Source organism: Ctenopharyngodon idella, chromosome 15 (genome assembly GCF_019924925.1).
Source record: "Ctenopharyngodon idella isolate HZGC_01 chromosome 15, HZGC01, whole genome shotgun sequence".
Lineage (NCBI taxonomy): Eukaryota > Metazoa > Chordata > Actinopteri > Cypriniformes > Xenocyprididae > Ctenopharyngodon > Ctenopharyngodon idella.
The window spans coordinates 10,159,521-10,173,421 of record NC_067234.1 but is presented as its reverse complement, the minus strand read 5'-3'; the positions used below and the strand labels follow the sequence as shown (position 1 = coordinate 10,173,421).

The following is a 13,901-nucleotide window of genomic DNA, read 5'->3' as shown; positions in this document are numbered from 1 at the left end:
AATGGTGATTTTTAAGAGTACATGAAGAGGGTATTAGCGCTCATCCCACTTGATGCTTATGACAGCGTCAGCATCCACCTCCATACAGATGCGGCAGGAGTTCGAGAGGGCATGCGGGAGCGCGCATTCAATCACGGACACGGAGCCGACGCGCATGAAAGCGAGAGGGGCGGGGGAATGAGAGAGAGAGAGAGAGAGAGAGAGAAAGAGAGAGAGAGAGTGAGAGAGATTGAGAGAGAGCGAGCGAGCACAGGCTGATCTCTATCTATCTCCCACAGACATCTTTCTATGTTGTAATACACTGAGCAAAGGACGTGCTGGTCGTTGACGGTGGCACAGCAAACCCATCATGCGCGCCGTCTTCTGAAAACGTTCAGCGGTAGGGTAACACATCGCCTGTCAGTCTGTTTTCAATATGTGCAGATCGAAAACTGCGACTGCGAATGGATGAATGATGGTTTTAACTCTCATTGATCATGTTTGTTTCAGGCGCGAGGGATGGCTTAGTCGCGTGCGGAGCGCCGATGCTGCACGATGAGTGTAGCGCTGCAAGATTTACGAAATAACGTGAGTCGCACTGATGCTTTTTATCACATCAAAAACATCTGCAAGCCGTGTCATTGGCAGAACATAGGGTGAATTGATCGGACATGCTTTAAATTGATTCTTGGCACGTTAAAAGGCCAATTCTGCACATTCGGAGATCACTGGTTATCGCGCGTCTGTTTTTGATGTTTACTCTTTGGTTGCGCAAGGACTGATGTAACGAAACTCATGACAAATGATGTTCTACTCTTGTATAACGCAACAAACTCTTTATTTTAACAAACGTTTAATTATATTTGTGTTTCCTGGTTTCCACGCTCGTTTCCGCGTTTCATAAAACCCGAAGCATCTTTTTTTAGGAAAATAAACAGTTGATGTCCAACGTCAAAATGTTGGTGGGGCTAAAATGCGAAGCTGAGTCGCTATCGCTGCTCTCCATCGCAAACAAACTATTTCTTGTAACGCTTGTAGATTCCCTGAAACCGTAAACTGTTCCCCAAAGACACACGACACGCCAAACTCGTTCGTTTTCTAAAACAACACAGTTTCCTTTCTGTAGGACAGCTGTTTCCAACTCAAGACGAACTGGTTTTTATTCATTGACTCTTTGTTCGAGGTTTCGCTCGTTTGTTTACAGGGAGTGGCTATAAGAGAGCATCTTGAGTTGCACAGCGCTTTATAGACTGGCGTACGTTACCATGGCAACTGGGGGGTCGCGCGAGGATAGTTGTACTGTAACAGGTAGGACAATATGCCATTCTCCCGCGAGCACTCCTTTAGAGCCACGCTGCAAACGCGCGGTTTTATTTTTTACGTTTTTAAATTAGAGTCAGGTTCAAATGTCGTTTCGTGATCTTCTTGAGTAATGTTTGTTAATTAGATATGAGACAAACAAAACATGGACTATTTTGAAATTCTGAGTGGTGCTCATGCAAAACTCTGTACCACAATCTTACACTTTTTTTTTTTTTTTTTGGTCGGATAACCTGATATGTACTATATACGTGATACTACATAATCAATCTGAATGCATTGGCAGGTCCGTAACTACAACAGACATTGAGGGGGACAAGTCCTCCCAAATAATTAGAAATGGCCAAATTGTCCCCCCCAATAATTGAAAATCTTGTACTGCTCTGCTGCACTCCATTACGCAGTGCTCTGTATGTTGTTAGGATGACAAAAAGGTTTAAAAGTTAAATTTTTAGTCTGGTCTACATCAGCAGTCCAGCATCGCTCGTCAATGTCGAAGTGATTGAGATGGCCAATCAAATCAAGTAGCCGGGGTTTACTGTAACAGAGCGAAACGTCAGTTTAACTTTGGAAGAGAGTGAAGTAAGATGTAAATAGCGAAACATTGAGTACATTTCAACTGTTTTGTTGCGATAGAAATGTTAAAAGACCGACAGTAACATGTAGTGATGCAAACTACTCAACTTTTTCTCAAATATGGCCGTTTTGAATTGAATGTACGCATTTACGTGATTCATGTAATTCCTGTGACGAGACAAGAAATGTGTTACGTTTTCGACATATTACTAGGAATACACATAAAAGTATATGTGTGCACATTTTAATGCAAATTATTCAAATATTATTTGCAAATAGTTCAAAATGATTATTTCCCAACTAGAATTAGACCTAGAATTTCCTTCACTGTTTTATTTCTTTATGCTTTAAAACACATGGTGTTCAACACATGGTTATACAGTCTTGGGTTACACAAACATTTAATTTTAAGCTCAGGTAGAAGTAACTCCTTAAGTTAAGAACTGCATTGTTTGTGCTTGGTGCTGTACAGTAACTGGGGTGTTTTAAATGGTTGTCACACATTGCTATGCGGTTGCTAGGCTGATCTGATGGTTGCTATGGTGTTGCCAAGTGGTTGTTAAGTGGATCCTTACTGCCTCCCTTAAAGTTCTTATCTTTTATTTAACCTTTATTTAACCAGGCAAGCCACTTTAAAAACAAATTCTTACTTACAACAGCCTGGCAGAAGAATAATCTCTTGGAGGACATACAGATAACATTGTACACATACAATTCATCAAAACATAACACAAAGAAAAATGGATTAGTGAAAACATTTACAAATAGTAACTGAAAAGCTCCCTAAAAGCAGAGATAGAAATATAGGTCTCTGTTTTCAGTGATTTTGTAACATATTCCAATCATTTGGTGCTGCAAAGCTGAAAGCAGAACAGCCATGAACACTTTTCTTTATCTGAGTGTTTATCAGGGTTTCCATGGTTCAGGTAAACCTGGAAATATTAGGACATTTTAAAATTGTGATTTCCAAGCCGGAAAAAAAAGCAAGGAAATTAAATAATGGAGTCTGTTTACACTAAGTGTCTTGTTGGCAAAGGCTATTTACACTTACTCCGCCCACTAATGTTGTAGTCCATAGGGAGTATGGCGCATGGAAGTAGCTTTTGACGCAATCGACCCGAGTTCGAATCTGCCTTTTGCCGAACTCGCTGTTCTCCCTTTTCCCATAACAACTCAGATTGAAAAGGCATTTATTTTCAATAAAAATGAAGAAAAAATTTGAAACATGGAAATAAAGTGTCTAACGTGTTCTAATAATAAAGTATATATATCGGGTAGGGTTAGGGGTAGGTGTACGAAGGGCTTTATTGTCCCAATAAGATGGCATCCATTTAATAATTTTAATAAATATAATAATTTACACTCTATGTTATTATTGCATCCTGTTAATGTAGAACAATTCTGAGGTGCAAATAGTATCTGCCACTATGTTTAAGTATAAACAGCATCTAACAACTTTTTGCACTTATTGCAAAGAATTGCTACTTTTATATAATGTAAATAGAATATACAGTATCTCTATTTTCACTTAGTGTAAATAGCATCTATTGCTAATAAAATATGCTATTTTCACGTATGCAAATAGCCGCTGGCTATTTTTGCTTATTTTATTTTCTGCCAGGCAAAAACCATACGTCTAATCACAGCACACCTCTCCTAAACCGTTCACACGATTTCAGGTATCACTCATGTATGTAGCTTAAACTCTCTGAAGCTTAATACTAAGGATAAGGGGTTTTAAAGAACCCATCGCCCTGCCTTAGCAATCACCACTAATAAGTGGAACTCATTTCTGTAAACTTAATGTACCCCGAGCGGATGTGAGCGCACACTGTCTCACTCATTTGGGAGGAGTGCTCAGCGGTTGTGATGGAGCTGCTCTAATTAGCCCAGTCCAATACGCTGTAAATCAATTACTGCTTGCAGAGCAAGGGCCATCTCCACAACTTGGTTATCTGGATCTGCAAGATTATTTATTTGTAGACTGACGCATGTCGTACACTGTGTTTTCCAGGTCGGTGTACTAATGTTATATAAAAATGATGAATGGCTTTACCACAGTTCCTGTAAAGAAAAGCGCACTAGCTCAGTATTACTCGTGAACATACTGAATGTACAGCATATGCCCTTGTTATTTTAGTGAATGATGACATATTGCTGGCTTTTTGACAAATTGCTTTTTTTCATCTTTTGTAAGTCACTTTGGCTATGTGTCTGCTAGATTTAAAATGCAAATGTCTGCTAACTGCATAAATGAATATTTCAGTATTTCAGTTTCAATATATAAGTTATACAAATTTAGCAAATAATTTGAAACCGATTCAGCTGATTGGTTCACAGTGCTGTATCTGAATAGTATACCGTAGCTAGACATAGTTTCACCATCCATCATTCCTGAGATTTCAGTTAATAGGACAGTTTCAACACACTCTCATGGCAATTCGTAACTATTTTTGCAGAGATTGGTGGCGAATTCATATGTTTTCATACAATTTCATTCATACATTTTTATACAATCTGCTAACGCCCCACTCTGGGTTAAGTTTAGGGGTGGACCTTCATGCTTCGTCTTTTTTCTAAAAATCATACATTTTTGTACTATATACAAAATGACATGACATGTGGGGGAAAAATATGTATATCGTCGCCACAAATTAACAAATCATTCCCACGACTTACTAATACGTCAGCACCTTTTACTAATTCATTTCCTCATTTTAAGTAAATTGTGCATACAATATAATAATTCGTTCACTTGTTTTAGTTAAATCAAAACAAGGGAACGAATTAGTGCAACGTGGCCACAATTTGATTTATTATATTGTGCGCACACTTTTTATTAAAACTTCATTCGTGGCCACGGTATATACGAAGACTTCAGATGCAAAAACCTCTAAGTACCATCTGAAATTTTCTTCTAAAATGAGCGTCTTTATCAGGCTCCTATGTTTAGGTTCGGTAATTTCACTTTAATGGCAATTAATACATCCTTTTCATTGCCATTAAAGAGGTTTTTGCAATGGAACTCTTCATATATTTTTGTCCTTATGTCATGTGCACGGCTCCGTATTGTACGACCCAAATCATACAAATTAATACAAATTTGCAACTAGTTTTCCAAAACGCCAAATAGTTATGTTTTCCTACGAGTTCGGCTTTCATAGTTCACCCAAAAATGAAAATACTGTCATCATTTACTCATTCTCATATTGTTTCAAACCTGTATGACTTCATTTCTTCTGTGGAACCTAAAGTAAGAAACTCTGAAGAATGATTCCACAGTTTTTGCCCATATAATGAAAGTCAGTGGGGTCCAAAACAACATTGTATTTCATTGTATGAACAAAAAATGCTGAGACATTTTTCAAAATTTGTGTTCAACAGAAGAAGAAAAAAAGAAAGTCATACAAGATTCAAATGACATAGAGTGAGTAAAGAATGACAGAATTTTCATTTTTGGGTGAATTATCCCTTTTTTTATTGGCAGATAGGAATGTGTATATTAGTTTTTAGGGTGCGGAAAGATCAGAGACAGTCTGAAATTATACAATAATATGGCAAACTGAATTTCCAAAAGCACTGACTCACCACTCTCTGATATTCTTATTGGATGCTACTACGTCGGAGTGCAAGTTTTTCGCTAAGTTTGCATTGTTCTCTGATTCGGTGTGAACTCTGGTGTGCAAGGCCACTGACAGCTTACTTCTTTATCTTATCTTCTACTGTACTTCCTCTGTGATTCTGCACTTTGTGCATCATGGAAATAGTATCAGTTTTTTTGGTGTTTTTTGCACATTTAAATAGTAATGCTATTGTTTAGCAGTTTTCAGGGGCTTGCTGTAAACTTTCGGCCTTACTGTTGTTTGGTATGGCCAGAGAACCACTGGCTTGTGTCGACAGTTATTGGATTATTTGCTTGTGTAGATAAAGATGTTATGTAACCAGCATCATCCTGTTTGCATGTTTATGCTTCATGCGTACTATCTCCATCAACGCTTACTGAAAATTAACCCATACTTATCTGGAATAGTGTTGTCTTTAGCCCAACATGGTACCATTTTAGGCTCAGCACTGCATACTGTGGTATGGTAGTAGTAATAAAATGATTTTTTGAGTAGCTGCTGGCCTTTCGGTCTAATCTAGGAGCGGCTTGTCAAATCCTGATCCAAACCGTAACCATCGTTGGAGAGAACGCAGCACTGGCTCCAGATCAGAAAGACAGGGAGACTCCAGGGTGTGGTTTGCTGTGGGAAAGGCTGGTTGTTAAGCTCTCTGGAGGTGGAGTGCACTCTCTAGTCATCCCCTGCGTGACCCCTGAAGCACTGCTCAGGGCTCGGGAGCACTGGTACATCCTGCCATTGGGTGTGTGAGAGCAGGGAGATGGCCACACTTTCCTGTCTACGCCAAGTCTCCATCTGTACCGGTGTGTGTGTGCGTGTTCAGGGTCCAAGTTAAGGTCAGCAATCTAGCAATCCACCTTCTCAGTCCCCATCAGATGCTCCTTAGAGAAGGTCTTTTTAAATAATGTTTCCTTGGATTTCTTTTCCATTTCTTTTCTACAAAGTCACATTACTGAACTTCTAGGCTAGTGGTCGACCATTATGTTTTTTTGTTTTTAAATGGCCAATGTCGATATCTCGATATCTAGCCAATGGCCAATATAATGACAATAATATAATTCAATGCCAACAAATCAGACACACATTTTTGGAACTTGAACATTTATAGTTGCGACAGGCTCACTGGAAAAATGTGCCTCTATCTACTGTATATATATATATATATATACACACACTATATAGAGAGTTCAGATGCAAAGTTCAGAGTTCAGATGCTAAATGCCACCCCCGTCAAAAATGAGATAACGATATTAAGCGAATATAGTATACATTCATCAAATACTTTCGCTTCAAATCCGCTAAATCCCAGCGTCAACCCATTCAGAAATACTGGTTCGTTGGCAGAAACCGCTAAACGCCACTTACCTTTTTCTGCAAAAGCCGCTAACTCCACAGAGGAACCAATCGGAAGACGTGTATTGAATCATGATTTCCAGTTGAATGACAGTGTGCATATGAGCTGGCTTTCAATTGCACAGCTGCAAGTTTTTATCATGTTTTGTCCATCATAACAGTGGCAATGATAGGATTTCGCGAACAGCAAGTAAACACAACAGTGTTACTTGTGCTGCTGCAGGTTTTTGCAAAAAAACAAAAAACAAAAAAAAACACATTGATTTATCTGGTTTTGCAGCAAAAGACTTTGTTAAAAACCAATGAAATGAATAAAGTGACATTTTTGAAAATAACTAACCTAACCTAAACATAAAAAAAAGCTAATTTAAAAGAAAACATGTCAGATGGACTTAGAGGTTTTTACATCTTAACTCTTCATATATAAATATATATATGTATATATATATATATATATATATATATATATATATATATATATATATATAATTTATTCAGACACCTTGAACATTTCATTCATTAATACAGTTTATTCACTATAGTTTAAAAAATGGTAATAAAATATGATAAGATCTCAGAGTTAAACTGTGTCAGCAAAAAATAATCTTAATTATGTCAGATAACACTTAAGCAAAACATGGTCAAAGTGTCTGAATAATTTTTGGTTCCAAATCTTTATCAATTTTACTGGTAGTCCACTGTATGAAGTTTTTTTTGGGTATAATATGTCACGGTTTACTTTATTTTCTTTTATTTCCTCACTTACATAAATGAACTATAGTGTCCGGCACCCACTAGAAAAAAAAAATACCGTGAATAATTTTTGGTTTGACTGTATATATATATATATATATATATATATATATATATAAAGTTTCCAGCTGAAATGAACCCAAGTAGTAAAACATCATCAACTTTAATTCCTTTCCATACAAATGATTACAGTGACAGATCATCAGTTAAGCAGTTACTTGCACAATACTATGTTATGACCTCAAAACCTTTTTACAATAGTGCATGATTTGTAAACTAAAACATTTCGATGTTTGCGTCACATAATCAGTACCATATGCATGGCATTTCAACTGTAGTAAACTTGCTCTGTAGCTCCCCTGATACAGTAGTGCACTTAGTGGAGCGCCAAGTATGAGTCCCGTGATAGACAAGTTATGACTCAAGGACTTGTAGAAACAAACTAAAATGGAACAGTTGCTTCAGCAAATGTGTTTTTATTTCACATTTTTCAACACTATTGGTTTGGTTTAGTGCAGTATTTAGTGTAAGCTAACCTTTTAGTGCCACTCAGACATTTAATTTCTGAAATGTCATGACACTTAAAACAACCAAAGATAAAATGTTGCCTCATTTACGTTTTGGAGAAAATTAAACACTTTTAGTACCACTCACTTTACATTTCATGTTGAAAGTGCCGTGAACAAGCAAGAAACACAGGAAGATTTTTCCAATGAGTCTAGGTTCCATTTTACTCCATATTTCTGTGAAATGTACAAAGGGGACGTGGAATTAGCACTTACGGTAATCAACAAGTGTGCATACAGTATTTAGCATATTTAATGGTGAATGCTGCTAAAATGGTCAAATATATTTAATATAATATTTTAATCCCATTACAAAATATTATAGTATATATATATATATATATATATATATATATATATATATAAAACAAATTATATAGTTACGTATTTCTTAGGTGTGCACCAATATTTAAATATTATATTATAACTACTATAATATAAAATATTATAAATCTTTACTAATTCCTTAATTAAGAGATAATTAAAACATGACAGAAACTAAAATGACATGTATCCCCGTGATAACACTTCTTTTTAAAATCTGTTGTTGTTTGCTATTATTAGAATAACCCTTATTGAACATTAACCTGCATTAAAAAACAAAAACAAAAAAAAAAACAATTCTTGAAAAGTTGGAAACTTTATTTTTTAAGAGTCTAGGTGATGTCATTTCAGAAGCAGGAGCATAGTATTTCATTTTAATTAAATTTCATGAAAACATGTATATGTGTATTAACCTTCAGGTTCTTTTAAGATTGACTTTCCTGTTGTTTTCCCAGAAGGCCCTAGTGATGAATGTATGAAGATAATGATAATAATTGTGCAATTAACCTCTTATTTTCCCTTCGGATACTCTTAATTTGTTCCTCTGACCTAATCAGAACCCACGAGAGAGACATTACTGAAGCTTTAATCTTGTGTTGTTTCACACGGTAGACAGATTTTATCAAATATAGTGATCTTGTGTCTGCTTCTGTAGAAAAATTTAATCGAAATTGTCAGATGTGTCTCTTCACCTTATACATTAGTCAGTGTGAAAATTCATCGGATTTATTCATGCTTATTTGTTGCCTCTGAGACTCCAAACATAAGTAATGTAACATTTTTTCAGAGAAGCCGTTTGAAGCGTGTTATCAAGTTGAAATTTTGTTTACAAACACTTCTCATAAGATTAGGATGACTCATGAAGTATTAACCAGATACTTTAATGTTAATTATGTTTTTTGAGCTATTAAAACAGAATATGGAGGTTAAAGGAACACTCCACTTTTTTTGAAAATAGGCTCATTTTCCAACTCCCCTAGAGTTAAACAGTTGAGTTTTACCGTTTTCGAATCCATTCAGCCGATCTCCAGGTCTGGCGGTACCACTTTTAGCATAGCTTAGCATAGTTCATTGAATCTGATTAGACCGTTAGCATCTCGCTCAAAAATGACCAAAGAGTTTCGATATTTTTCCAATTTAAAACTTGACTCTTCTGTAGTTATATTGTGTACTAAGACCGACGGAAAATGAAAAGTTGCGATTTTCTAGGCTGATATGGCTAGGAACTATACTCTCATTCCGGCGTAATAATCAAGGAACTTTGCTTCCATACCATGATATTGCTGCGCAATGATATTGCATAGCGTCTCTCACAAATGTCTCCATGGTTGCAAGGCACGCTCCCTGTGCAAGCAGGGGGTCACATGCGCTGCGTAATATCATTGCGCCTGCTGCACCCATGGTACGGCAGCAAAGTTCCTTGATTTTTACGCTGGAATAAGAGTATAGTTCCTAGTCATATCAGCCCAGAAAATCGCAACTTTTCATTTTCCGTCGGTCTTAGTACACAATGTAACTACAGAAGAGTCAAGTTTTACATAGGAAAAATATTGAAACTCTTTGGTCATTTTTGATTGAGATGCTAACGGTCTAATCAGATTCGATGAACTATGCTAAGCTATGCTAAAAGTGGTACCGCCAGACCCGGAGATCGGCTGAATGGATTCGAAAACAGTAAAACTCAACTGTTTAACTCGAGGGGAGTTGGAAAATGAGCCTATTTTCAAAAAAATTGGAGTGTTCCTTTAAGAGAGTAAATAGGGTTAGAATTGATTTCTAGGGACTGTCTGTCCTGACTGTTATGTCTTTCTTTCATCTTTTCAAACCACTACTTTATCCATCTGCATTTGTCCTTTAACATCGCCCCCTGTTGTCTTTACCCTCTTTGTTCACTTTATACCTTCTCTTAACTTTCTTTTTTATTTCTCTGTGTCCCCATTATTTCCCCATGTTGCCATTGTTGGCTTGTTTAACATTCTGCCAGCTCTGCACTGCAGTACCTGAGACCTGGCATGAAAATGACAGAGGAGAGAGAGAGAGAGAAAAAGAGAGAAACGAGGTTTGGCTTTGCCTGCTGCGATCTCTCCTTGTCAGCTGTGAAGAACTCAGTTCCTCTTCCTCTTAATCACATCCTCCCGCAGTAAATTTACAGCTTGTATAGATCGCTTACAGATTGCTTATTAGACCTGAACAATATTATAATGATTTGTTCTCTACATTTTTAGCTCATCCTTTTACAGACTGTATTTTGTCTTGTTTTGCAGTTTATGTAAAACATAAACTGTTCATTTAAATTTTTAATTGTTTGACAGCCCTAATCTAAACAAGATAAATTCACATGAGAATCAAAATTATATAGGCTATTAATATTTATTTGCAGAACATATATCTTTAATTAATTTAGTTTATTAATTTATTAATCATTATTCATTATTAGTTAATTATGCTTAGACAAGTAAAACATTTTTGGTAAAAATACATTTAATTCAAGATATATTCTGATATGTGAAGCACTTTGAGCTGCTTGTAAAGTATGTAAGGCACTATATGAATAACATTTTATTCGGTTTATTATTTAAACTCTTACACATTTTTATTATTATTCTCTGAAAGGAAGTATCTTACACATTATTTCTTCTCAAGTAAATTTAACCTGTTGTTTTAGGGTGTTTTACTGGACAACTACAAAAAAGAAAATGTGTTTTGCAGTGTAAGCTTTCTGTGCACAAACACCTGTGTGAAAGCTTAGACAACAGGAGGGAAGCTATTTGAAGTCTGTCAGGGTTGCACAAGCAGAAATCCACAGGAAGACAGGAAGTAAGCAGTTAATAGATGACGATATGCTGTGAAGAACAGCTCCACAGCAGAGTGTGACGTTTGGACGGCTCCCTCCCATGATTCCTGTGGTGCATTTCCACTGTAGCTCTGAGGAAAGCTATATGTGTTTGCATAATTTGCTTATTATGTGCACAGAGTCCTACATTTTCCTTTCAAATGTGCGTTTGTCAACAGTTTTTTTTTTTTTTTTTTTAAAGAATCATTGTCTAATGCTTAAGTTAAAGACTATACAAGACGGAATCTGTAGGTAATCTCAATTTTTTAAATCCTGTTTCAAAGAAAAAGAGCACAGTATCAATGCAAACCCATCAAAACTCTTTGCACTCTCTCCACTGTCTTTTCTTTTCCTTCCTTCCTTCCTTCTGTCTTTCCTCCGTTCCTCCCATCTTCCTCTCACAGTCTGCGTGCGGGGAGTGAGGTAACCTTGATGCCCAGATGGGTGACGTCATTCGGGCTCCCTGAGGAATATACTCTCTCTCTTTCTCAGAAACACACAAATACACACACACTCAGTGTGGTTCTTTTCGATTAATCGATGACACAGTCAAACAGAGGGTGGCATAGCAAATGGAAAAGAAAATGTACATTCTCATAAGCAGATGCCCTTATTGTGCATTCACACTGCTGTTGAACATGGCTTAAATATATTTTTTCCAGTGTGAACAGGAAAGATCATATTGAATCTGATATTTTCAGTTCTTGCAGTTATGACAGTAATGCATTACAATAATCTAGTCTTGTGGTCATGATTGCATGAATTAGCTTTTTGGAATTTAAGAGATAATGTTATAATTTAGTGATATTTCTGAGATAGAAAAATGCTGCTTTTCAAATGCTAGAAATGTGGCTTTTAAATGACAGATTGTTATCACATTGTACACCCAGGTTTCTAACTGATGACCAAGACCTTGACAGTACATTCATCAGGAGAGAAATTATATTCTGGGTTTGATATTTGGAGGTTTTTGGTCCAATAATTAAGACCTCAGTTTTATTTCTTCTTTTTTTTTTTTTTTTATGAATTAAGTAATAGAAAATTGTCAGTCATCCAGCTTTTAATATAATCTATGCAGTCATTTGGAGAATTGGTAGGTTTTGTCTGACCTCAAGGAAATATAGAGCTGAGTATCATCAGGCAAAAGCAACGGTCCTAGCACTGAGCCTTGTGGTACACCATACCGAGCTTGTGATTTATCTTTATTTGTTATCTGATTATAACAGTCAAATAAGATTTAAACCATGCTAATGCTATTCCACTAATGCCAACATAATTTTAAAGCAATATTGTGGTCAAAAGGTCCAGTAATACTAAAAGAGATATACAACCATATGATAAGAGCAAGTCATTTCTACTCATATCAAACTCTGATGAGAGCAATTTGGGTGCTGTGATATGGTCTAAATCCTGACTGAAATTCATCACAGATACCATTTCTCTTCAAATAGTATTTGGTTTTTCACCATTTCACTAGCAGAACTCCAGCTGCATGAACTACACAAGTTTGTTTTGATCCTGATGATTATGTTCTCCAGCATGTACAAAGATGTTCACATGATCAGTGTCACAAATAAGTGACCTAAAAACATTAAATGTACTCATTTGGCAGACACTTTTATCTAAAGCAGCTTAAATTGTATTCAGTGTATTCATTTTATCAGTTCATGCATTCCCTGGGAATCAAGCCAGTGACCTTGGTATTGTTAAGCGCAATGTTCTACTGTTTGAGCTACAATGGAACATTAATTTAATTTACATTCATTAAATTAAAAAAAATAATAATTTAAGAAATCCCAAATTTCAGTGTGGTCTCTGTAAATCTAACTGGACATTTATCATAATTGTGTGTTTAAAGGAATAAAATAATTTATGAATTGCACCACAGTACCATTGCACCATAAATAATTAAATAGGTGCAAAACAGTGTGAGACCTCGTTTGACAATATATATTAAAATGTGTAATGAAGACAAATTCAAAGGTTTTTCTTAATATATATGATTTTTATCAGTATTTATAAATGATATTTTAAATCAGAATTAGGCAACACTTATGTGTCTTTTTATCTGTCCACTTTTTTTCATTCATTCAGTCAGTCAAATTGACCCAAGCTCTACAGTCGACATGAACAATTACCATATTTATTTCCTTAATGAAAATTCCTAGCTATTTGTGAATGATTCACCAGTGCATGACATTCCAAAAATATTTGTCTGCATAATCAAAATGTAAAAACTTGTTCCGCCTGTGACACAACTTTCCCTTTTTGGCTGATGTCACCAATCTCCCTTACTTCTCAACCCCTCCCTTCAAAAAACCTTCCGCCATTCTACTATAAAACACACACTTTTATGATTTAATCGATTCTGTGCAGATAAAATCAAGTCCAGCCTCCCATTCTTCAACATTGACAGTCCTGTTAGTCCTGTTAAATGGGTTGCAGATGGCATTTCACTTTGAGTTGATTGTCAAAAACAATATTTCATAAAAAAAGCTGCTATCAGCAGGTCTTCATATATTGTGCTTATTGGTTTACAGTGAAAGGGGGGCTCGTGTGAAGTGCGCTCAAGTGTCT

The 13,901-nt window shown here is 36.1% G+C and overlaps 1 protein-coding gene across 2 annotated transcripts in view; it reads left to right on the top strand.

Moving 5' to 3' along the window:
- The first annotated feature begins 214 nt into the window (after window positions 1-214).
- ece2b (endothelin converting enzyme 2b) overlaps window positions 215-13,901 on the top strand; it is a 73,478-nt gene continuing 59,791 nt past the window's right edge. The window contains exons 1-2 of one of the 2 annotated variants that reach the window (XM_051862111.1): window positions 215-379; window positions 490-567. In XM_051862111.1, coding sequence (XP_051718071.1) covers window positions 535-567 — 33 coding nt within the window. In that variant the 5' untranslated portion in view covers window positions 215-379; window positions 490-534. Of the gene's footprint in view, window positions 399-489; window positions 568-13,901 lie in introns of both variants that reach the window. The other variant, XM_051862112.1, reaches the window with a different exon arrangement.